This window comes from Numida meleagris, chromosome 1, assembly GCF_002078875.1.
Source record: "Numida meleagris isolate 19003 breed g44 Domestic line chromosome 1, NumMel1.0, whole genome shotgun sequence".
Taxonomy (NCBI): domain Eukaryota; kingdom Metazoa; phylum Chordata; class Aves; order Galliformes; family Numididae; genus Numida; species Numida meleagris.
Window position 1 is genome coordinate 113201495 of NC_034409.1, and position 25935 is coordinate 113227429.

Sequence of the window (25935 nt, forward strand, 5' to 3'; positions counted from 1 at the left end):
CTAGCTGTGGCTGCAGTGGTTGCTGAGGTAGCAGTTATAGCTAGGAAGGCATCTGTAAGTCTGTTAAAGGTTCCCGCACAGATGCAAGTCTGTCTCATGCTGCCTTAATGTGCTAATTGCCATTGTTGCACGTAATCAACTGAGTACTATAGGCTAAAAGAGATTACAAATTCTTCAAGAGACTCTTTGCAAGTTTTTACAAAACCCAGAGTTGCTCACAGCTTGTGTGTTTGATTAATTACTGAAGTAAACATTTCATGGCTTAAAAAAAGAGCTGCTTAGATGACTGAGTAGGCATTTCTTATTAAGAAGTACAAGAGAGTAGGATTAAGCTTGTAGGTGTAACTGTAAAGCTAGGATTTTGTAGGTTTTGGTTACTATTACAATACATTAATTAAGTGTTTTGTATATATATTTTTTCCAAGATTTCCCAGGATTTGAGAATTTGAAAAATAAGTAGGGTGCAAACATTAGTTGATTTGCTTTTCTAAGGGATGTGTCACTTTTGTCTTTGTCATGGTTTTATGATTTTCGGTTATTGGTATTCCACATCATAACATCATGTAGTGGACATACCTAGTTCTCAGAAGAGAAGGACTACTACAGTCCCCACGGTACTTTGCTCCTTTGTTACCATTTTCCAGCCGGAGGGAAAAGATAAAAGCTCGCAGTATAAAAACTTGCAGATCACGAGACCTCGTCCCTTTTTCCGCCGTCTCTCATCTTGGCAGCACCTCGCTCTCCAGCCGTCTTATCGTCGGTAGTAGAGTAAGGCCTACCTTGATTTTGGGACATTCTCTCTCTCTGTGTTGGATTTATCAGCTTAAATTGTAATTATATTGTATTATAGTGTGTTGTTTTGCATTCCGATATCTTATTTAGTAAATTAGTTTGTTTCTCCTCAGATTGTTGCCGCTGTTCTTTGCTCTCAGGGCCATCTCCCTACCCTTTTCCCCTTTCCCCTTTTCCCGGGACGTGGGCCCTTGGGTCCCCCGTCCCCTTCGTCACGGAATCGGGCCTAACGCCCGTAAACCGTTGACAGTCTTTCATGAAAAGCTGATAAATATGGACCTAACTGAGGTTAGCGAAAAGCTTGAATTTGAGAGCCCTTCTGCACCTGTGGATTTATCAGTTTTGTTCCAGGTAGTACCCAATCTTTTTGGTCATGGAAAAGCTCCTGCGTGAGGTCTTGAAAGAATCCTAAAGATTTGTTCTGTTAAGCAACTCTGTGGAAAGAGAAGGTGGACTCAGTGGGTCTTTGGGTGACTTAAATGCCAATTTAATGGTTGTATTTTGTTCTGTTGTCCTGTTTTGTTTTGTTTTTCTCCCTTTTCACTTCAGCTCTCAATAGATTGTCTTGATGTATTTGGTTTTTTTTTAACCTGTAAGTTAATATTTGCTCTGAGTAGAAAAGGGAGACTCGAACTGTTTATCACAGCTCTCCATTGAGCTGAGTATGCGATAGTTTCAGATATATCACTGAATATTACTTTCATCTAGACCACAAGCAGGTAGTGCTTTGGTCATTCAGTGACCTGGTAGTGATTTAGAAATATGTTCCAAGTAGTCTTGGCCTTGTCTCCAATATTTTTAGAAATAATTTTATCAGTGCTTATTCATGTCCTGAGTTTAGTTTCATCCCCTTGTATCCTTAATTCAATTGGCCTTATTATTTTGTGCATATTTTCTTTTAAAAATAAAAGAATTGAAGTGTATCACATTGGTTTGATGTGGTTTACCTCTAACTAGCCATTAATATTAAAATTGAGTGTCGCTGTGAAAAGTGTAAACCCTCCTTGCCACGTACCAGATCAGTAAAACAACAGACAGGCAAGCTGCAGTAATATTGCTCTTTGCCTATTGGCAATAGTTCAGCCAAAGCAAGTTTTTCAGTCATTAAGGCAACATCTGCCAGCTTGTGTTTTGTTTTGCTTAAATAGATTTGCAGCTGATTGCTGAATGTTTGCCCTCAGACTTACTGTTCTGTTTTATAACATTGAAATGTAACAAATAGCATTCTAACTTCTTTATTAGCTGAGTTCATGAGTGTTTGATTGATGTTCACTTTTGTTTCACTCAAAGCTCATTTTTTTTTATTTTTATTTTTGTTGTTGATAGTGCAGAGACATTAAAGGCACGTGAACTGATCAACTGGGCAAAAGCCAAAATGGCTTGTAAACAGGTCTCTTCTTCTCTTTAGAAGCGTTAGCTTGCCAAGAAATAACTATATTTTTAAAGCAGAAACAATTAAGGAGAAAGCAAACTATATTGCTTGTATTAACAAAAATAAATTTGACAGTTGAACTAAAACGTTCTCAAGAGGAAAAGGCGTGATGAAGGAAACTACTATTATTCATTTACAACATATGAAAATTTGCATTATGGTACTTTTATGTTGCTTCCTTCATTTGTGAGCACACATTTTATGTGAATTATCATATAAAATATAAAAACATGCTTAAAATTGTTCAATTCTTGGGAATCCACCAAGTGTGTATAAATTTCACTGACTTTAATATTAAGCTAAAAAGGTATTTAGATCTTTCTTAAATGGAGCATATATTACGATGGTAATTGTATACATACTCCAAAAATCGCTTAGGTTTCCAACCCAGCACTGTGTAACAGGCACCTTCAAATATTTGCATCTTCCGCCAGTTCCCATGCTCATTGTCAGCGGAACTTCTGGCTGCATGCCACATGTTTACCAGATTTAACTGCTCAAGATGCTTTTCTGGCTCCTGGGATGAGACAGGATGCACATATCAGACAAAATGTAAAAAGTAACTCTTTTCCCCACTACAGAGTATGAGCAGTGAAAATCATATATACATGTCCATACGCATATTCAAATACGTATATATATGATATAGAGAGAGAGAGCTTGGCCATTCTACTGAAGAACTGTACAGTGTACCTGCCCTAATATTACCTTTTGGGGAGACATCTCTGAAGAGGTTATCATTTGTTCATTTAGACTTGGATTGCTGAAAGGAAAGAATTTTTACACTTTTACTTTAAAAAAAAAAAAAAATCCCTTCTTCTAAATTCTCCAAGCCAGTTCAGTATTTTTCTTTCCATTTTTTCACTGTTTTTGAGGTTGATCTGCATTCCTAAAATCAGTGTAATTCCATGGGCATGAGCAGCTATTAAATTTCTTTGTGCAGACATGCTTTATTTGAGTACAGTGAAACAACTAAATTAAAAATGTTAGTGACCATGGGAACCTTGCTTATACTTCTGTGCCTGCAGTTGTTCTGGCCATGGAGCTGTATTTCTTGTGAATGTGAGCAAGAAATCTACACAAACATAAGACCTCAGAAAAACAGGATATTAGTCAAGTGTCCCATGTAAATATCCTGATTTTAACAAGCCACAGTGTGATAATATTTATTTTTTCTTCATATTGATGGTTTTTTGATTGTCGTTGAAACAATTTGCCAGACTCAAGAAAGGTACTTTACTGACTGCCTTTTACAACCAATATATCATGCCGAAACTTGTTATTTACAGCAGCTTTACAATAGAGTCTAATTTAAAATTGCAAAGACTGCCGGAAAGCATTGCAATTGTAGGGCAATTGTTTTGTAAGAGACATTGATAGTACATGTTAATATTGATTCTGTTTATAATTTTGGTTTAGGGTTTTATCACATACTGTCTTTGAGATCTTTGCTTATTTTTGATTCTGTAAGAACTTAATTTATTTTATTCAGTCAATAGAAGAAATCATTTTGTATGAAAGGAATACTTCCCAGTCTCAGGTAATGCATCCAATATTGTGTTAAAGAGTAAACAGCTTTATACATCCTCATGTCTGAAGAACTAATGTAGCCCTGCTGTGAGTGTTCCTTTGAATATGAGAGTAACAAAGTTGTGGTATTTTTTTTGTTGTTGTTGTCATTTGTTTGCTCATAAAAAGCATTCAATCCAGACAAAAAAGTACAGAATATAGGTTACCTATGTGAATGGCAGTCTAACTGCCTACATTCTGAAACAAATATTTACGTAGAAAATACAATCTCAAGACTGTCAGCAGTGACATCACTTACAATTGTTCCATCATTTTTTCTTCACAGTGCCTGTATGAATGATGACATTTCAGTTGCTTATAGGATAAAATATAAAAGGACATAAATGCCATCTGAAGCTGACTTCTTGAAAGTCATCTTATGTGGTTATGTTTTATTTTTCACCTTACTTTGTTTTTCACTCAGCTGACTGCACTTTTTCTGTGGCAGTTACACCAGTATGCGGATCCGAGATGCGAAGTCAATTGAGGGTACCAAATCTTTCAGCTTGGTTTGTGACAGGACAGTCTTGGATGTGCAGCGCTTTCAAAAGTCTGATAGGTTGAGCTGAAAAAGCTGTGCTACTCAGAATGTGGCATGATTGGTCATTTTTACCTTTGTGATCATATTCTTATGTTTTTGAGAAACTTTCTTCGTATTGGGAAAAAAAAAGAGAAAATGTTCTTGAATTATTTCAGGAAAGGGTAGCATCTACATTCTACTAAAAGAATCTATGGCACTTTGTGACTTCAGTGACAAGTTTCTTAAAACTTAATACCGGTGTGAATAAATTGAATGCCCCTGCCACTTGAATAGATACATCTGTGGGCAAGAAACTCTATTACTCTGAGAAAGGCAATAGATCATCTGGAGTTTTGCTGAGTCCACATAGGCAAACAGAAATAACCTCTAAGAGAAAAGTGGCATTGTTCTTAAATTCATTTTCGTCAACTTATTTGCCCCACAGGTGGTTTTCTGAGGTTTTTTTAGACTTATGAATTCAGTTGACTTACAATTCAGTGGGTGTGGCTGTTAACTGTAATCTAATGTTAATGATTTCATTGCAGAAAATTAGAGAGGATGACAGCACTGACATTTCTCAAAGAGGCCTTTAGCCTCAAATACTGAGAGCAAGTCAATTATTTAAACTAAGCAGAAGAAGTTGAAGTGGAATATCTGAAAGACTGTTCCTTCCTGCTCAGACAGTTACATTTTTCCATTTTCATTTATTTTTATTTTTCCTGGTTTTATTTTGGTCTCAAGTGAAAGTAAATTTTACTGCTTTGTTTGTATTTACTCTGTTAAACTGTATTCCTTTGTTATGCAAATGAAACAGTTATCATGCTATAGTGCAACCCAATGGGACAAAATCCTTAAATAGTTTACAATACTGCATTCTAAATGGAGAGCAATTTCATGCACTTACATGGATTATATTCAGAGCTTAATATGGAAACGCTCTGTAGGATTCTTATTCTTTTGCATCTATGGGAGGAGCAGGAGGAGCCAGGTACTAAGGGAGCTATGAGTAAGCCTGATTTTGTGAGAGAAAACAGAAATGTCTATTCTTGTACTTACTCCTTTAGGAAATTAAGACAAATGTGTTGTTCTTTTTCTTAAAGGTAAGATTTTCAGAAGAGAGTTTAGAGAGTTTTCGTCTCTATTTCATCAATAAAGGAAGCTAATGCTCCGTGCCTTGAAAGTCCAGTCTTTATTTCCTGGTTAGTCTGCAGATAAATTAGCAAATCGATTATTGTTCTCATCCAGAACCTATTGCAACAAATGTCTTTCCTTTCCCCTCAGTAGACAGCTTATCAGGCTTCGTGTCCTTTAAAACAAACAACTGAACAGAAATTAATAAAGCTGATGGACTAGCAGAGTGCCAGCACAAAGGAGTTTGACCTTAGTTGTCATTTTTTGTTTGCATTATTATTCTTATGATGTCCTTGTTTAGTTTTCCCCCAGTGTTTTCTACGGAATTTTTTTACAGACTCTTCATGCTTTTGCAAGCATTGGTGCTTCGTTGTTGTTTTGCTTCCGATAGCTCCTATACAGACAGAGTAAGCCTTCTCGTCACTGCCTTGTCAGTCACACTCTAAACTGAGAGAACCATTCAGTCTGCCTGGTAAATCCTTGGTCTCCTGGAAGATGTCACTAACTGTGCCTATTTTGTAAAAGTGTTTTTTGCCTTTTCTATGTCTCTGAGTTTCAACTTGGACCACACGTTTTGTTGTATAAACTATCAAAGAAATTGACATCTGACAATTATTTTTTTTCTTTCTGGATAAGAATCAGTGGCAAGAGGGGCAAACTGTAACTCTTCCTGGCCAAAGCGGAGGGAAGTGGCAAGACCAGATGGGAAAACACAGTTAGAAATGTACTATTCTTATGTGACCTAAAATATGGGTGGTGAGAAATCATTGTGGAAAGGTGACATTAAACCAGTAGATCTAAGGGTAAAGCTTTTCAGACATCCCTGATACCTACAAAGGGAAATACTAAGGAAGCAAGGAACTCGTGAAAAGGAAAAATGTGGTATGTTCACGTTGTTTAACATGCAGTATGCCTCACATCTTTACCAATACCCCAAATTTAATTGTACTATGCTGTATTCCCTGACAAATTTAAAAATGTAGAGCTTCTTCTCTTCCACTAAATGTTGTATGCCCTGCAAACTGTAAGAAATAATAGCTCCTGCAAATGATAAGAAATAATAGGTCCTGGAATTATAATTGTAGCTGACATGTCTGCACATTCATCCTTTGTATAAAAGACATAATCAGTTATGTATCTGATATGTATCAGCTTAAGAACAATAGTGTCCCGTGGCAATGAATTGATACAGGTCCACTTTTTTTTTTGAAGTATTATTTTTATCTCTTTAAAATGTGTTCTATATATAGACTCCATTTTTTCACCTCACTTAATGTATGGGTAAAACAAATTTATTGGAATTACTCCAAATGCCACACTTGCAAAACCCATTTCCCACTTTCTGTATTTTATCTAATTAGTATATTCTGTTTTCTTTTTTCTTGTTCTTTAGTATTCTTTATATACTGTCTTATTTTTTTCAATTCAAGTAAAATTAGACCTTAGTCTAATTTAATGTTGGTTTTTTTATTTCTTTTTTTTTTTAATCTAAGTTGTACTCCACAACAACACAACTTGTGTTATCTGTGGTTTGTTTTGTTTTGAGAATGGAGCCTTCTCTTCTTCAGACTGAAGAAGCCCAGCTCCCTCAGCTTTTCTTCATAGGAGCAGTGCTCCAGCCCTCTGATCATCTTCATGGCCCTCCTCTGGACCCTATCCAGAAGCTCCACATCATTCTTGGTGACCACACCATAAAACTGTGATCATCTAACTAATTTTTACTCACCAAATAGTCCACCCTGCAAATCCATCTCTCTCCAATTTAGAGATAAGGATGTTGTGTGGGGCCACATCAAAGGCCTTGCAGAAGTCCAAGTAGACAATATCAGTTACCATTTCCTTGTCCACCGATGCCGTCACTCCATTATAGAAGGCCACCAGATTGGTCAGGCACGATCTGTCCTTGGTGCAGCCGTGTTTTCCCTCGGTGAAGCCATGAATTTCACCAGGGCTGTCCCTTCTCTTTGCTCCATTGGGGAATGCCAGCCAAACAGATTTATTCAAACAAGACAGCACTCTTGTATTGACCCCTTGGAGCCATGAAGAATTACCACCATTCTTTTCATGCTGAGGAAAATGAATGTAAATGCATGCAACTTTTAAATTAAATTTTACTTTTCCTAAATTCTCACGTCACATCACTGTTTTGGTCACTTTATATCCAAAGTTACTATTTGTTGCTGGCTGGGATGAGATACCCAAGCCAGAATAAGTACAGTGAAAAGCATGTATACTGGAGTTAAAGATGTGCATAATATTAATGCCTATTTTTGGTGCTACTAATCTTTCAGGTACTGGTGTTTATTCACATCTTCTTTAAGCAGTTGGCCTTGATTTTAAATATGTAATTTCTTCAAAGCTACAAATAGTTCAGAACCCAACAGTATTAACAATGTTCTTTGTAGTGGCTGGTATTTTGGACACATCTATATTGAATCTTTCTGCTGTCACATTCCTTATAATTCGTACCATCCTAAATTATCCAATTCTTCCTCCTTGACTAACCTACATAAATTTGCTACCTTGCTCTTCAGACCCTTTTCCTAATGGTTAATTAGTGCACTGAAGAACACCTAGTTCTTCTCCCTAGCACAAGCTCCCAGTGTTCGAGATGAAACAATATTTCCGTGGAGTATATTATATTTTTTTATTCTGTTTTGTTTCATCCAAGACATTCTTGTAACAAAACTTTGCCTCCCTGCCATGATTCCTGAATAGCTCCTTGTATGGAGACTTTACCTGTGAATGGTAAAAATACTGTTTTATTGTCATTTTCATCTTTTCTAATACAAATTTGGCAAGTACATTTTCCAAAATACAGAGGTTTTTATTGGACCATAAAACACTTATTAAAGAAATCTAGATTTGTATTTACACATGAAAGCAGAAATCTCTCTGAGTGCTCATTATCACAGAGGGCTTCATTCCTGTTTCTGTCCTAGAATGATTGAAATGCAACTGTTTAGTATTTTTGTGTTTATATATGGTTTTGCCTTCTAAATGTATATTTGTTCATGTACTGTCTGTCTGTGGAGGGGCAACATTTAGCTAGCCATAAATACTAAAGGTAACTGAATATAATTACATGTTTGTGTGGTGTCATCAGCAGTTTGCTACATGTATGACATGGTTAGCTTGGACTGTGTCAAGTGAACTAGTCATATTAAATTTGCTAAAATACTGTCACTACTTGATATTTAGTGCTACTAAAATTAGTAAGATAAATAAGCTGCTCTTGTTCAGGTTGTCATTCCAAATAAGTTGTGGCACATTAGACAATCAGATTTGAACACAGAGTTTTCTTTGGAATATTTAAGAATTTCAAGCAATTGAGACAAACTGCATTGCAGGCATTGGATTACAGATAACAGAACTTCGTTTTAAATCAGAGGTATGCATAATTAAGAAAAAACTACATAAATTACTCCAATAAATTAAAATGCCATATAAATATACTAAAAATCTGTAAAAACAATGTGTCATGGTAATACCATGTGTCTTTGAAAATATGTATTTTCTGAAATTATTAGTATTTTTAACCTTCAGATAAAAAAGATTGTACAGTGTATATATATAGTATATATAAATAAGTCAGTAAAACACAAAAACTTAGAGATCCATGGCTGTTTTAAAACATGGAATTTATGACAATCTATTCTAATAGTGCAGAACAAATTTATGGCTTATTTGTATGCAGTCTTGTGCACATACCTCAATGCAAAGGCAGTAAGGAGTAGGTTAAGTAATGCTACAAGCTGCTTTTTTTTTTTTATCACTAATGTGTTTATACATTTACTTGTTTGCATTTTGAATAGGAAGGTTAACAAGTTCTCTGTGGTTCACCTGTGCATAGCTAATAAATGTATTAATATCAGTTGAACTTTGTTTTTGTTAATTGCAACACAAGGCAGCTCTCTCTATTGTTTACTGGAGGGTAGGCATAATAATAATAAATAATAATAAAAACTTAGCTTACTGTCTCATGATTATTTTGAGAGAACCTGTCTCTTATTTTTAATGTTTTATGTTAATTTTCTTCCCATCAATTGTTAGCATACCTCTTCTAATCTGATTTCTAGGAATCATTTGTAGTACTAGGATATAGTTTAAAAAAAATCAATATGAACAGTGAAGTGTACTGAAGGGCCTGGAGCATCTCCCATATGAGGAAAGGATGAGTAACCTGGGTCTGTTCAGCCTGGGGAAAAGAGGACTGAGGGGGGATCGGATTAATGTTTATAAATATCTAAAGGGAGGTGGGAGGCAAATGGATGAGGCCAGGCTCTTGTCAGTGGTGTGTAGTGATAGGACAAGGAGTAATGGCCTAAAACTTGTAGATAGGAAATTCCATACAAACATGCAGAAGAACTTTACAGAAGTAAAGCAGTACAGAAGTAAGGGTGACAGAGCACTGGAACAGGTTGCCCAGAGAGGATGTGGAGTCTCCTTCTGTGGAGATATTCAAGACCCATCTGGACACCTACCTGTGCAACCTATTGTAGGGAGTTGAACTTGATGATCTCTTGACATCCCTTCCAACTCCTGTGATTCTGTGAAAACTGCCTGCATGGCCAGGGCTCAGAGAGGGTGGTGATTAGTGTCATGAAGTCTTGTTAGAGGCCCCTAACTAGTGGAGTATGTCTGAGGTCTATGCTAGATCTAATCCTAGATTAGCGTTTAACATCTTCATTAATGATTTTATTGAAGAGACAGAATGTACCCTCAACATGTTTGCAGATGACACAACTGGGAGTAGTGGCTGATATGCCAGAGGCTCATTCTACCATGCAGAGGCACCTGAATAGCAGAAAGGGGCTTACAGGAACCTCATGAAGTCCAGCAAGGGGAAGTGCCAAGTCTTGCACCTGGGAAGGAATAAACCCAGGCACCAGGGCAGGCTGGTGCCATCCAGATGGAAACAGCTTGGCAAAAGGCTCTGGCGTCACAGAGAACACCAGCAGTGTAGCCTATTAACAAAGAAGCCAAGTAGTATCTGGGCAGCATTAGGAGAAGTGTTGCCAGCAGGTGGAGGGAGGTCATCTTTTCCTTCTACTCAGCACTGGTGATGCCACAGTTGTAGTGGTGCATCCATTTCTGGGTTCCACATAGCAGAGAAACTTGAACGTACTCAAGGGAAATCAGTGAAGGGCCATCAAGACAATTAACTGTCTGAAGCATCCCTGCTTGAGGAGAGATCAGGAAAGATGACCTCCAAAAGTCTCTTCCAACCTCAACCATTCTGTGTTTCTTTGACCAAATAGAAGTATGTGGCTCTTTCTATTAACTTCTTAAAATGCATTCTACCACTAATTTCTTTCAGAATCAAAAGTTACTTTTTTTTTTTTTTTTTTTTTTTTTTTTTTTTTTTTTTTTTTTTACTATACCATGGTTAAAAGCTATGTTGTTTTCTTTCTAATGAATAGATAGTACTGGTAGAGGCTGGAATTCTTTTGAACTTTGCTTTTCAAAACTATTCATCTGGAAAAATATCCATAGTTAATTCTTCATATTTCTTGAGGCTTTTCATATCCATGTGATGGATGAGAATTATTTCTTGCAGTATCATATAAATGAATGCTACTTTTTTTCTTAAATCTCATTTAATAGAGATGGTTACATAAAATAAAATGATTATCAGGTTAGTATTTTAGAATGTATTGCCATGCCATTTCACCTGTGAAAAATTGTAAATGTGAACATATTTTCTGGAAGATGATCTGGACTGAAATTTTTCAGCTAATTGGGAAAGCAGAACTGAGTCAAGGACTGCCAACCAGATTTTGGTCTTAAGATTCGATGATGATTATTGTGTCAAATACAATCACATCTGGGGGCTTTGAGCTGGCAAGAGTTAGGCTTTCTATTTAGAAATAACAGCAGCTAGGTGGAAAGGAATTATTTCTAAAGGTGAGCTAAGTTCCTTCTACAAAGAAAATAGGCTTAAAGAACGTTGATATTTTGAAATCTCATCTCACATACAAGCTAATTCGGTGTTCATTAATGCATCTTATATATGAGACTGTTTTGAATTTATCTGTTAGTTAAATAGCAGAAAATAAAAAGTTATGTTTCCGTAAAAGACATTATGGTGTACTTTATAGGTTTATTTCAATGAGCTGAAGATAGAATTGTGTAACTATTTCTATGAATAAATTCGGAAATTAATTTGAGAACAGGTATACCTATGTTAAGGAAATAAAATACATCTCCCTAAGCCTTGGATAAATTATCTGGAATATATAGAAGACTCTTATATGAGTGATTCCAAAAAGATAAAGTACAAGCCAAATCAAGCTTATTTTCAATGCAAACAACTGATGATTATTTAAAAGCTTATTGAAGTGGAAGAAAACATCACAAATTGTGTGCTGTTTAAGAGTTACATTTGGAATAGGGTCAGAGTTGCATAGGAGCGTGCAAAATTTTAGGTGATGCAGTTGTGTCATGGTGTTTCTTACACAAGTGGTTAGACCTCCTCATTCCCAAACTTAGTGTTCTGGTGCACTTATGCCTGTCTCCACTCTGTTAAAATGTCCAGTATTGTTCTTTGATGGGTTTGTCTGCTAAGAATTTTTACCTTTTGAAATTTATCTGACAAAAGAGTTAACGTACTAATGGTAGAACTACCACAAAATACCTTACTCCATTTGAAGTCACCTCAGTGAACTTAGGATTTTCTCTGGAAGGCTTTTGTATTAAAAACTTACTGAGTTCTGCTGAACTGAGTGCTGAATGTTTCCGGAACTTATTGAATTTGGCAACAGTATTTCATAAGATCTACTTTTTGTTTAATTTTATTTGCATGATCTTAAGAAAACTAGATCTCTATTTCCTTCCCAGACTTGTAGATATTCCATAATGATCATTTTGTTAAGTATTACTCTCTTTTCATATTACCTCCAGTTATAGTTCCTTTTGTACTGTGGTCTTTCTGCAGCAGGACTGTTTTAATCCCACTAATTCCTTATTGTGGGGAACTTATTCAATTTCAGATTTCTGTAGGAGTCTGAAACCTCCTGAATAGTAAATAATAGCTACATATATAAGATACAGAGTGATTCTTCACAACTAATATTAAAGCATTAGATTATCAGGATAAGAAACAGTAGATAGTCTACTTTCTCTATATCTTACATGGATGCTAAATAGATTTGGTTATCACTTGCTTCTGACTTAAATATCACTCAGCTGAACAATGACTGTCACCTTTTTTTATTTCTATTTTTAGCAGTTGTATGTGTGTTAAAATACACTGACATATAGCAATAGTTGTTTTAAAATACTTGGAGTCTATCCCATAGCATCTTTGTGTAATGTGAGTACTATTTCAGGTCCAGGTTTTAGAGAAGGAAAAACGATGCATTATATAGGAGTTTATTTAGTGTAACTACCACTTAACATGAGAAGATGCAATTAGAACCATAAGTGCTGCCAGGGAAGATTTCCAGTCTGGAAACTGAGGCTTATTTCTCTTGAACAGTACAAATCACTATTCTGCTGGGCCACAAAGCTCAGCCCTCAGAGGCTGCAGTTTTAAATGAAATCTGCACTAACAGTTTAATAGTATCCTTTGTGAGTCCTAATTGATTTCATGTAATGCCATCAGTGCATTTCATAGTCTTATTAAATTGAGTTTTCTACTGTAATTAAGAGTAAGAAAACAAGTGCCTTTAGAACCAAATTACTTTCATCATCAGTTTTAATTGCACTTCAATGTCTTAGAAAGCCAAGATTGTATCTTAATAAATTATATCTGAGTAATTAATATGCTTTTTATGAGATGGCAATGTTGACTGTATTGGAATCTCAAACGAATGAAATATTTTGGAATCCACGGAAAAACGTAATTCTGAGTATCATAGACTGCGAAGTGTGAAGAGGACCTAATCAGACCAATAATCTCTTTCCTTCTTTTGTCAGAATAAGAAACTGTTTTTGTCTGTCGGATTTGGATTTTAGGATTTCTTCATTCTCTGACTTCTCAATTTAATGGGAATACCAGAATTATTAAATACTATCTCCCCATGTTTTCTTGGAGCACTACTCAAGTGATACAGAAAATTAGACTGGAATCATTCTGTGAGTTCAGATAATTTAGTTTTGAGGAAAAAAAAAAAAAGATTTGAATTTCAGACTAATGGCTATTTAAAAAAAAATAATATCTTGATTGAACATTACTCTGTACCTACAAGTCATCTTTAATGATAGTTTGTGTGTTGACTGTGACTGTTGTGTGCTGTTTATATTCTCTTTTCTTTAACCTAGTAATTCTTAACATTTCCTCTCTGGAAAATGATTTGTTTTACTTAAAATTTATTGATGAGTAAGAAATCCCAAGTAAACATAAACTGTTTTCAATAACATAAAACATAACCTTAAATGTGTTTTTAAAGGAATTCAGACAATATGCTTATTTTCAAAAGGCCAGCAAGGAGTTTTCCTCTGTGATGTCATAGGTCCTCTGCACTGATATTGGCAGATGCTTATTTGAAAAGAAGTTATTTAAAGCGTGTATGTGATTTTGTGCTCTGGTGCATGATATTTCCTTTGCTTTTTGCAACCCTTCTCAGTGTGACAAATAATGGTGCAGAAGAGATGGTGGATTAATATCCAATGTTGATCTGAAACATCGTGGATATATATAACTTTCTTCTTTTATTCCTTCTTTCTCATTAAATATCAAAGGTACATTGATAAAGAAAATTAAGGAACAAACAGTCTAAATTCAAATATATATATTTCAATTGCTTTAGTGTCTTCAGTAACAAATAAATGAGTTCAAAGGAAAATGCTGTTTTTTTAAATTATTTTTGTTATTTCCCCAAAGAGTCTGGCTATTTTGAGAAAACTGTGATAAGAATAAAAACAAGCCAGCCAATGGACAATATTAAAAGAAATAGTTTATCTATTTTGCTGAAGTAGTTTCTATCTATTGCTACATCCATTTTCATAAGTACATAAAGACCAGAAATGTGTTATTATAATGTATTTTCAAGTTCTGCAGTTTTACAATAGAAAAGCTTTCTGGGGAAAAAAAAACCAAAACAGTCACATCTTACTAATCTTTCAAGCTTCCCTTCCTACATTCCAGTAGATCATTGGATCACAATGTCAAAACATAAATGTGAGTGAATGTCTCGCTCTGATTTTCAGAGCAAGAGGATATAGTTATACCCGAGGTGAGATTAAGAAACAACAGTTCAGATGTTGGTCCGACCAGTTTATTACAGATCCTAGGCAATCAGGGAGATGGGGAAGGGAAGGCCAGCAATTATTATGGATTAGGGTGATGGGGAAGGGAAAGTGGGCGAGAGGAAAGATAGGAAAGAGCAAGAATGACGTGAAGTGGGGATAGTCACTACCAAAGATCGGGCAGCGTCCCATTGCACGGCGTTCCAATGGTCAGAGGCCGATACAGGAGCAGAAGCGCAGGAGAAGGCAGCAGCAGAGTGTCCGTCCTTAGGCAGCAAGCAGGGAGTCCAGGAGAAACAGGCAGCAAGCGGGTAGCAGGCCCAGGAGAGTCTGGCAGCAGGCAGGTAGCACGTCACGAGGAATCTGATGTCAGAGACCTCACTTCTCTTGGTTGTAGGTCCCATTTTTATCCTCCTTCTTCTGCCAGTCGTGGGGCATTCCTGTGCACTTAGATAAGAGTCATGTGCAGCACCCCTGAGATGGCTATCTCCCTCGAGATGAGCCCACACAAAAGACGACTTCCTGGCCATTAAGCTGCTACATATCTCTCTCTCCTTGCCCCTGGCCTGCAAAACTTCAGACAAAAGATTTTTCCAGCTTTGACCAGGACTTCCCTGGACTTGTCCATCTGTGTTCCTCAACAAGCTTTGAGACAAAGGTGCAAAAGAAAAACCTCTTACAGTGAATAAATGCATATAGAAAGTACGCTGCCACTGGTGGGAATCCTTTTCAGGTGGCTGAATCAGTGCAGTGGTGCCTGAGCTTTCTCCTCAGGCCCCAACAAGGGTGTTTTTTTCTTGTTCATTCAAAAATCTTTCCACCAATGAAACAAAATCTTGCCTCCTCTTCAGGTCGCCACCTCAGCTGTCTTCAGGAAAGTAATAGCAGGGATAAAGATCAGACGGAGAATTCTAGAAGGCTACTTCTGTCTTTTTAGAAGTAGACTTCTCATCAGGCTTGTCCCTTAGTCTTTACATGAAAGGACAAAAGCACAAAATGATAGAAAAAAATTGAGAGACAATCTTACAAGTTCGAAGTTCTGTAGCAGTACATCAAAGCTTTCGTGGTTCCTTACCCAGAACAGTGAGAACCAAGAGCCTCTGGTTAAGAGTCAGCTACATCTGAACTCTGGTCTCTGGAGAGATTCAGATGCTGGTTTTGTAGCTCTGTCCTTAGGTGCACTTTGAGGCTTTCTTGTCTTTGCTACACAGAAGTCATTTCAAAGATGGAGCTATATACAAGTAACATTAAAAAAAAATCATTCTGCCAGCTTGGAATAACCCTTTCAGGTCATGAACTAGAGAATGGTTTTCAGAGTGTTCTGGAAAGAGCTTTCCAGATCCATATAGATATTAATATATGGTAACATATATAATAGTAACTTGTGTAAGGATGGCTGAACTAAAAGGAACAATTAAACAAAAGCATTACTGGAAAATACTCACTCCCTGAATGAGGTGACAAGCTGATTGAGATCCAGAAAACTGCACAACAGCAGTACTTAGAATGGTCCCTCAGCATAGCTTTCCATGCTTAATGGGTACCAGACTTTCCAGAGTTAATAATCAATCACATATTAATCACATATTAATCACAAGATAATCACATATTAACATATAATAACTTTAATTGTCACTATAGAGTATAAATTGCTAGATTCTAGAAGGAGCTTTCTCTAAGCAGCAGCAGTCCAAAAATAAATTAATATGGTTTATTTTGAATTTGCATTTTAAAATGTTATCAATAGGACTTATTTCTAGGATTTCATGTTACATTTCTGAACTGAAAATTAGTAGTCATTTTCTCTTCATGTCTGTGACATATCCTACTGTTTCCACTCTAGTAGAGGTTAAATTATTCTACCTCTTTATGATTGCTTCTTTATCAGTTCAAATTAAGGTAGTTGAAGAAAAGTTACCAGTAAGAGCTTAACCATATTTTGGAATAAAAATTAAATCTTACATAAAGTTTTGCACTTTCTTCTTTGTCATACCAGCAGAAGTGATATGATCCTCATGAAAAACTGTAAACTGCTTTCCAGCATTAGGAGGCAGACATAGGTACTTCAAATTGTCTTGTGATAGTTGGCCCCAGAAAAAGAAAATTCAAGTAACACTTTTTTTTCTATAGAATAGTAATGTCAAAAAAAGGAGAAAATACAGTTCTACACCAAGGCACATGAAGAGTAGAAGTAAACCTTTTGCTGATGTTTTGCCAGCCGGTAGTCCAGGTTGTTTTATTTTACAACACAGTGCAATAACAGTAGATCACCACAGCCTGCAGATGGAAATGTGATTTAGTGATCTGTTGAAGGCTGAATGATGCTGTATTTTTCCACTCTATCACCCTTAAAGAAACACCTGTGGAACATACTTTTCTGTTAGTCCATTATAAATATTTCTTTGCTCACTCTTTGTCAAGATATTTCTGTATGCGTTCTGTGCAGTACATAGTCTAGTGTACATTCATATAATGCACTGCACTTAACGGTTTCCTTTCAACTGAGCATCTGAAAATGTTAAGCACCGTCTCTTGCCACATATACTGTAAGGTAAATTAGTGTTATAAACTCAAGTAGACAAACAGATATTCAAAAAATGTGAATGATTAATTTCAAGTATTGTAGAACTTCTTTACAGTAAGGGTGACAGAGCACTGGAACAGGCTGCCCAGAGAGGTTGTGGAGTCTCCTTCTCTGGAGATATTCAGAACCCGCCAGGACACTTTCCTGCTCAACTTCCTGTAGGGAACCTGCTTTTAGCAGGGGAGTTGGACTCAACGATCTTCCAAGGTCCCTTTCAACCCCTATGATTCTGTGCATCACAATACAGATAATGACTTCAGTTAAAAGTACAGTAGCATGCTAACAGACTTAAATATCATACAGACTGCAGATAACTTCATTTTTAACTTTTTATCTTCTGAAACTTTTGTAAACAGCTATATAACAAAGTACAAGCTTAAAGGTTCTCCCTATTTTATCAGTTTCTAGCAGTAGAGGCTGCAATTTTTTTCAACCCTCACTAACCTTTGTCTGTGAATACAGAGGTTCACATTTGCACATTTTGTGTGACTTACTTCCTCTGATGTGCCTTCGGTTTATTCCTGTTTGGAGCTTTCAGCCAATAAGTTCGTAAGAGAGTGCAATGATTTCTATTCTCTAAAAAAACTTGTATGATAATCGGAGTTGGTCAGTTCTCTGTCACTTGGTGTCACTTGGTCTTAAAAATCAGTCCCCGGACTAAACTTTGGACTATCTCACCTGTCTTTAATTGTGTAAATTTTAAGCTTCGTAAGTATGTAAGTTAGTCATGTAACCTAGCAACGTAGTCAAGAGAAAAAAATTGACCTTGAATCTAGTTCAACAGATCTGTGGGGATGGAGAGGGAGGAGGAGGAATTAAATTCCAGAAATGTTTGCCTCTGTGTTTTGCAGGGGGGGTGTTATTGCCTGTCTTCTGAGTGTCTAGATCAAAATAAGACAAATTCCACCTTCAGTATTTCTCCCAGGGATATGATATTTTTGTACTGCAGTAGAACAGAGAAAAGAAGGATCATCTGGTTAAAAATCATTATTCCTATGAACATCTTACAGGATTGCAGCAGTATTTTGTAGAGTTTGTACTGTGTGAGGTTTCTCTGCTTTGTGTTCCATTCTTACAGTTTGCATTCACTACAAAATTAAACATATTTTGATGATACAAAGTAGCAGGAAAACAGCTTTATTTTGCTCTTGTACAATAATTTCTTGTTCAATATATGTATTTAAGACTCCACTATAATTTTATGTGTTATCTTACCACATGCTGGATTTTATACTCTGCTTTATTCTTCATTTTTAGACCTTTTCTGTATTCTAACCTCATAATTTTGAAGTAATTAGAAAGCCAAGTAGAGTGAAGCTTATTGATACACTGTAGAGTTATCAATGTAGTTGAATGCTAGGTTTAGCAAAATTTAAAATGCAAAGTACTAAATATTTTCTGGTGGGTGTATTAGGAAGTTTGTAGATAAGCAACACATTTTTGTAGCCTGAAAGAAAGATGGAATGTAAGATTTCTGTGTATCATAGAAGTACTGGTGGATTATTTATAATTAAAACCTCTTTCTTTACTCAGATCAGTAAATTGCTGTATTTTTTAATGCAGTCTTGTTTCTCTAAAAAATAAATTCTGATTTAGAGTAACACTTCTAATAATTCTTCCTTTCTATATATCTTTTGTATCTGTGCTTGTGTTATTATGTATGCACAAGCTTCAAGTCCTGAGATTCTCTCCCCCCCTCATCCCCCCCCCTTTTTTTTTTCCTAAACTCCTCCCTGTGTACTTGTAGGATACTGTTACTAGAGTTAGACTTGCTAATGTGATACCTATCTAGATGGATTGGAAGGAGGATCCGAGGAACTACAGGCCTGTCAGCCTGATCTCAGTATTGAGGAAGATCATAGAGCAGTCATCTTGACTGTGATCATGCAGCATCTATGGGGCAACCAGGGTATCAGGCCCAGCCAGCACAGGTTTATGAAAGGCAAGTCCTGCTTGACCAGTTTCATCTATGACCAAATGACCTGCCTGGTGGATGGGGGAAAGGCTGTTGACGTATTCTACCTAGACTTCAGCAAAGCCTTTGACTGTATCTCCCACAATATTCTTCTGGAGAAGCTGGCAGTGCATGGCTTAGATGAGTGTACTCTTTGCTGGGTAAAGAACTGGCTGGATGGCTGGGCCCAGAGAGAGGTGGTGAATGGAGTTAAATCCAGCTGGTGAACGGTCATGAGTGGTGTTGCCCAGGGGTCGGCATTGGGACCTATCCTATTTAATATATTTATTGATGACCTTGGTGAGGGGATTGAGTGCACCCTCAATAAGTTTGCAGATGACACCAAGTTGGGAGGAAGTGTTGATCTGCCTGCAGTTAGGAAGGCCCTACAGAGGGACCTGGACAGGCTCGGTAGCTGGGCTGAGGCCAATGGGATGAAGTTCAACAAGACCAAGTGCCAAGTCCTGTCCTTTGGTCACAATAATGACCATGCAACTCTGCAGGCTTTGGGCAGAGTAGCTGGAAAGCTGCGTGGAAGAAAAGGACTCTGGAAGTGTTGGTAGATGCTCAGCTGAACTTGAGCCAGCAGTGTGCCCAGGTGGCCAAGAAGGCCAGCGTCATTCTGGGTTGTATCAGAAATAGTGTAGTCAGGAGAAACAGAGAGGTGACTGTCCCTCTGTATTCAGCACTGGTGAGGCCACACCTTGAGTGCTGTGTTAAGTTTTGGGCCCCTCACTACAAGACACTGAGGCTCTGGAGCACATCCAGAGAAGGGCAACAAAGCTCATGAGGGATCTGGAGCACAAGTCTCATGAGGAGAGAATGAGGGAACTGGGATTGTTTAGTCTGGAGAAGAGGAGGCTCAAGGGAGACCTTATTGCTCTCTTCTCCCAGGTAACATCGACAGGATGAGAGGTAATGGTCTTAAGTTGCACCAGGGGAGTTCAATTTGGATATTAGGAAAAAATTATTCTCACAAAGAATGGTGAGGTATTAGAGGGCTGCCCATGGAGATGGTGGAGTCACTGTCTCTGGAGGTGTTCAAGAAACGTGGAGAAATGTCACGGAGAAACATGGTCAGTGGGCATGGTGGGGATGGGCTGACAGTCAGACTAGATGACCTTGGAGGTCTTTTCCAACCTTAATGATTCTGTGATTCTGATTCTGTTGCTGGATGGCTTGTAAGTTACAATGTGCCTTTAATGGGTTGAAGAACTTGAATGTGAAGAAACTATTTTGCCTGATTTTGCAAAGACTTTGTATGCTGATATTATCTATTACATGTGGCAAATTGAATTGGAATGGCAGTATAAAGCATATCTTAGAATAGAACTGTGCTCTGAAGAACTGGATAAAATATTTTTGGTTTATGTACATTTACTCCATTTCTGATTTCTATGAAACAAATAGGATGCTATTTTTGAACTAGAAATTATAAACAAATAGGTCAAGTCAGTATATTCCAGGTAAAAGATTTTCTGTTTCTTATTGCTTTCTTTTTTTTCCCAGTGTTTATGCTGATTTAATGTATATTGGTATAGATAGCTCTGATATCTATGACATTATGTTTTTAGTTTAATAAAAAATCATACTTTTTTATTGCAGTTGTTATGAATGTGAATAGTGGCTTAAGCACAAATCTGCTTTATATACATGGAAAACAAAGTTGGGAAAGAGATACCTTTCACTAGTCTAATGCTGTATTTCTCTGTAGTCCTAAGAGGCCCCTGGGGACACATTCTAATACATGCTATGCTGTACCAGGCTGGAAGACACTTCTCACATAGACAGTTCTTGTAGCGGAAGACAGGTGAATCTGAGATCAAAGACCAGTCAGTGCATAAGTTTTAAACTATCTGTGAATGACTGTAGCTTGAAGTGAGATGAGACATTCATTGAATAGCTTTCCCAGTTTTTGAATAAAATAAAGTCCAAGAATAAATTACTTTTCTTACAAGAATTTTGAGAAAAATGACTAAGATGCAGAAGGATGAAAAATATGGCAGAAATGAGGTAGCTATTGTGAAATTGTCTCTTAGTGTGGTTTGCTTGTCTAAAAGAAATGAAGTGGTCCTCTCCTGTACTTTGACTGACTGAATCTTTCTGTTCCTACATTTTCTGTTTCAACTTCCATATGTTTGTTAGAAAAACATGCTCTTAGTGACACCTGGCAAATCTTTTGTCATTTTTTAATTTATTTTCTTACATCAGCTAATACAACAGCTTTTTCTATGATAGTATTACTTCTTGGAGTTAACTGCCTCTGCAGGACAAGAAAACACAATTGGAAATAGAGGTCAGAACTTAAGAATCTTTTGGCCTCATCTGATAACATTATGATGAATTAGCACTTTAGAAATTTTACATCTGATGAATTCTTGTATCTTAGTCTCTATCTAAACAACTGTAAAACTACATTGCAAATCTATCTAGAAATACTCAGATCACCATACATGTGTAGACTAAATATTGGTGTGTATCAAATTGCATTCATTCCACTTGAAGTAGCATAAACTATCATGTAATTTTACTAAGTGTTTTTTTGAGATTCAAAAAGTACTCAGTCATCATACTGTACAAATATACATGTCATTCAATGGCTAATTAGCCTTGACAAACTCATAGTAATGAACAGTGTATTACAATTCTCTTCTCTGAATCGTTATTTAGATCAAGTTTAATGTAAAATCTTGATGTGTACATGTAGGACACCTACATTCCACATGAATGTTGATACAACACAAACACACTATAAGATTTTTCAGCACCAGAATTGCTGGGGCTTTTAGATTTCTTGCCCAGTTTACAGTTTAGATACTCACCAAAGATAATATAGTCTTTGCATTTAAAAACTGTCCTTTATCACATAACTGATAGAGATTTTGCAATTCATATCTCATTCATTTTTTTTTAAATTAAAAAAACAGTACCACATTTTTAGTATTATCAGGGCATAAACTGTTGAATGGAATTTCCAAAGGCTTCAAGTCATAAAAACTAATAATTAAATTCATCACACTGTTCAGGGGCCAGGAACTACTTTATGCTCTCTAAAAAAAAAAACAGGTTTTGCTACAGTACTCTTAAATAAGCAAACAATGTTTGATGAAAACAGTAGGGCATTTTTTTTTATACTATGTATTTTGCAGGTATGATTTTTTCAAACAATGAAGTAGCTATTTCCTCGGCTTTTTAGTTATTTCTTTTAAGAAGAAAAGATTTAAAAAGAAAACACAAAAAGCCTCTACCTGCCAAAAGCACAGTACAACTGAACCATTGTAACTAATGTATCTGCAAACACTTTCCTTGATTCATAGGTGAAAAATGCATAGTGTGTCTTTACTATGTTTTGATTGCTTGTTTTCTTCCTGTGTGTGCTGCATTTGACTCTTTGTATTGCACAGGGTTAGTGAACGTGAAGCTGCGCTGGAATCAGCACTACTGATGTTGCAGGAATTCTACCTGGATCTTGAGAAGTTCCTCTCTTGGCTTACGGAAGCTGAAACAACCGCTAATGTCCTGCAGGATGCTACACATAAGGAAAAGACACTAGAGGATCCCCAAATGGTTCGGGAGCTCACGAAACAGTGGCAGGTAAGTCAAGTGCTTCAGTTCAGAGGCATGCCTGTTATCCAAGGTGGTATTTTTTTTTCCCCAGTGTGTAGCTACTCAACAAAATTGAAATTGTGTTGGAAAAAAAAACCTGACTGCTACTAACCCGTAAGTGTTGCTTTGTTGCAGAGATCTAAGGTCAGTTACACTGATTCTATCTGATATCTTTCAGCATATATTGAATTTGAAATGGTGTCTTGACATACAGATTTTAAAAAAACAAAACAGAAAGGAAACTTAGTTGAAATGGGTGCTTAGTTTTTTTATCTAATAAAAATGAATTACTCTGCCAAGTTACAGTCTTCAATTAAGCACATGACAGATGAGAGTTTCTTAAGCAGTTCTGATATTTATAGAGGTTACATAAATTGTTTCAAGTTTACTCTGTGTAGCTTAACTGAATTAGTTTTCCTCCATTACTTTCAAACATGTGAAAAATGTCAATCAGATGTTTGGCTGGTTATTGTCAACATTTTCTGTGGCAATAACAAGAAGAGATAACAATAAAAATTTTCATAGTGAGTGGCTGGACAATTTTCAGAGTTGTTCTCCTCTGAGAACCAAAAGTCTCAATATGGAGAGCAGATGTTGTATGTGGCGTTTGAGAGAATCCAGAGGAGAAAGAATAAATAGTGAGATGGTGCTCTTAGAATCTCTTGTTACATTTTTATTATATTGTTCTCATTATTATTGAGAGGAATGTGTGTATGTCTGCATGAGTTCTTAGCTGTCTTAAATATCAGGTTGGCTGGCTGTTTTAGAAGGCAGGACCCTATCATACATAATAGATGATTTTTATGTTGACATTCCAAACTTGACACTGAAGACTCTATTCTTCAGTTTATTTCTGAAAAACATGTGAAAAATCATACTTATCAGTGGTTATATGCATATTAGATGGAGGTATTACTACCTTATTTTGGCACTATTGTATTAACCCATGGTTTTAACTCTGTGACTGAACTGCTGCTGAATTCTGTTGTGCTAGAGTTTCAAACTGACAGTTGTGGTATTGTACAGAAGAGAAGTCTGAACCACATTACTAATTGTATTTTACACTAGTACATCTTAAGTCTCCATGTCTTTCTGACTTCATGGGCCTGGAGAGCAGGTTTGTGTGTGGCCACTAGTTCTCTGCTGAGCAGTTAATCTTCAGTACAAGGCATCTTTTTATATTCTGTAGACTAGGTTTGGTGGTAGTGGTATTAAAAGAATGGAATTATCAGGTATTTGCAATTTTTTTTTTACGTGATCATTGAAAAAAGCATTATTGGTCAAAAAAGAGATTCCTAAAAATTTAGGTCAAAGTTTCATTCTTAAATGTAATGGAGCTTTGTAGACCTGTTTATCCATCTAATAACTAAAGTTCCATCTAATAACTTTTTTTTAAATTTCCGTATAAGTAACATTCACGTCTATAGACAAAAGGAAAAAGAAATGTGTACAAGTCCTTCTCTTCATAAATAAATACCAAAGTAGTTATAATTCCATCATGTAAACAATTGCTTTGAACTGTAAGCTTTCTTCTGTCGATCTTTTATGCACTTAAATTGAGATGTAAGATGAAATTTTTGGTTTTTTCTTTCCCAGTTTTTGGTATGTAAGCATCAAGTCTTCTAAAGAAAGAAAGGTAAAAACTCCAATGTTTTAGCAGGCTGAGGGGAAAAAAAAAATGCAGCAGTTCTACTGTCTTTTCTTTCTCTAACATATGGGCTTTGGGTTAGAGTTGGTGATTATAGAAGCAAATATTTTGACAGTGGTGGTTTTTTTAAATTGTTTGCATCTTCATACTGATCTGCATCTGTTAGATAGACCTGGTTTTCTTCCTGTGCTATCTGCCTATCTCAGTTTTTGTCAGCCTCTTTATGTCATTCTTAAGCCCCCAGAAGAAATCTCATAATTCACAAGCAGAAGTGGTTTTCAAATAACCTTCTTCTGAATGGAGTCTGATTGCTATCTTTCTAATAGTTGGTAGAATTGTCTTGTTGTTTTTTTTCCCTGCCTCAATTAGTTCATTTTTTTCAACTGGAATAAGGAGAATTCTGTTTAAGTAAACAGAATACTGCTTTGTTTAGAAATCTTAATCAGGAAAGGTGATTTCTTCCTGTATTTTTTTCAAGAACCACAGTATGGTGGCCATTCAAGATTTGCGTCTTCCATTTCATTAAATCACTTATTTAAAACATATTCATTAACAGCAATTAATTTAGAAGGATGCATCTTTTCACTAGTGTGTGCTATTAGTAATTAGAGCACCATATTTCCTCAGTTCTCTTGTTAGAATAGGGTCTTCAGTAACAGTAAATGCTTTAGTTGCGGGAAAGTTAACCTTAAAAGATTTGATAAATGAGTAAATGGCAACCGTATCCCCGTGTTAATAATGGAGGCCACAAAGGGAAACACAGTATGAAGCCAGAGTAGACCAGGCCAGAATATTAAGAGTGGGAATTTTTACTCTTGTATACAGGTAACTCATTGAATCTAAAAGAGAAGCAGAAAACTCAAAAATAATACATTACAGAAGAATTAAGTAATTAGAGAAAAATAATTTGGTCCAAAACAGCAGAGATAGTAGTATGATGATCTCTGCAAAAAGATTCTGTAAGGAAGAAGATTTGTAGCCTCACTAATGTCTGTCATCAGAGATATGTCTGTAAACATAAATCTTTATATGTATCTAAACAGGCCCTGAGAGCTTGCCCAGCATGTGTTCTCCTTGTGCCCTGCCCCAGTGTAGGAAAGGCTTCAACTGCTTTCAGCTACAATTACATTTTTCCAGTTGGCTCTTGGTTTTCCACATGACATCAGATTTTTTTTTCTCTCACCAGGTAGGCCAGATCCAGATCCTAGAAGTAAAACAAAAAAGTAGTTTCTGATTAAAGATCACCATCTCCCAATGTTTTGAAAGAAAGTTTGACTACTTAGGCTTACAGAATTAACAGAAGTTACAATTAAGTGTGATATATGCAGTTAGATCTGCAGTCTCTGTCTTGCTCTTTATGAAGCTGCATGGACACAAGGATTGTGAAAATAGCCTTTATGTGTGATGAGATGTTACGATTCTATATTAATTTGCTATTTTTAGGCAATAGGTGTAAATCAATGCTTTGATCACAGAATTTTACCTACAGACAATGAAAAAATTAAAT

At 36.3% G+C, this 25935-nt stretch overlaps 1 protein-coding gene across 14 annotated transcripts in view; it reads left to right on the forward strand.

The window, feature by feature from the left end:
• The window catches only part of DMD (dystrophin), a 1007484-nt gene that overhangs the window by 750781 nt on the left and 230768 nt on the right, over nucleotides 1-25935 (forward strand). For all 14 annotated transcript variants that reach the window (XM_021408144.1, XM_021408061.1, XM_021408111.1 and 11 more), the window contains one exon: nucleotides 22579-22768. In XM_021408144.1, the coding sequence (XP_021263819.1) occupies nucleotides 22579-22768 (190 nt within the window). The remainder of the gene's footprint in view (nucleotides 1-22578; nucleotides 22769-25935) is intronic.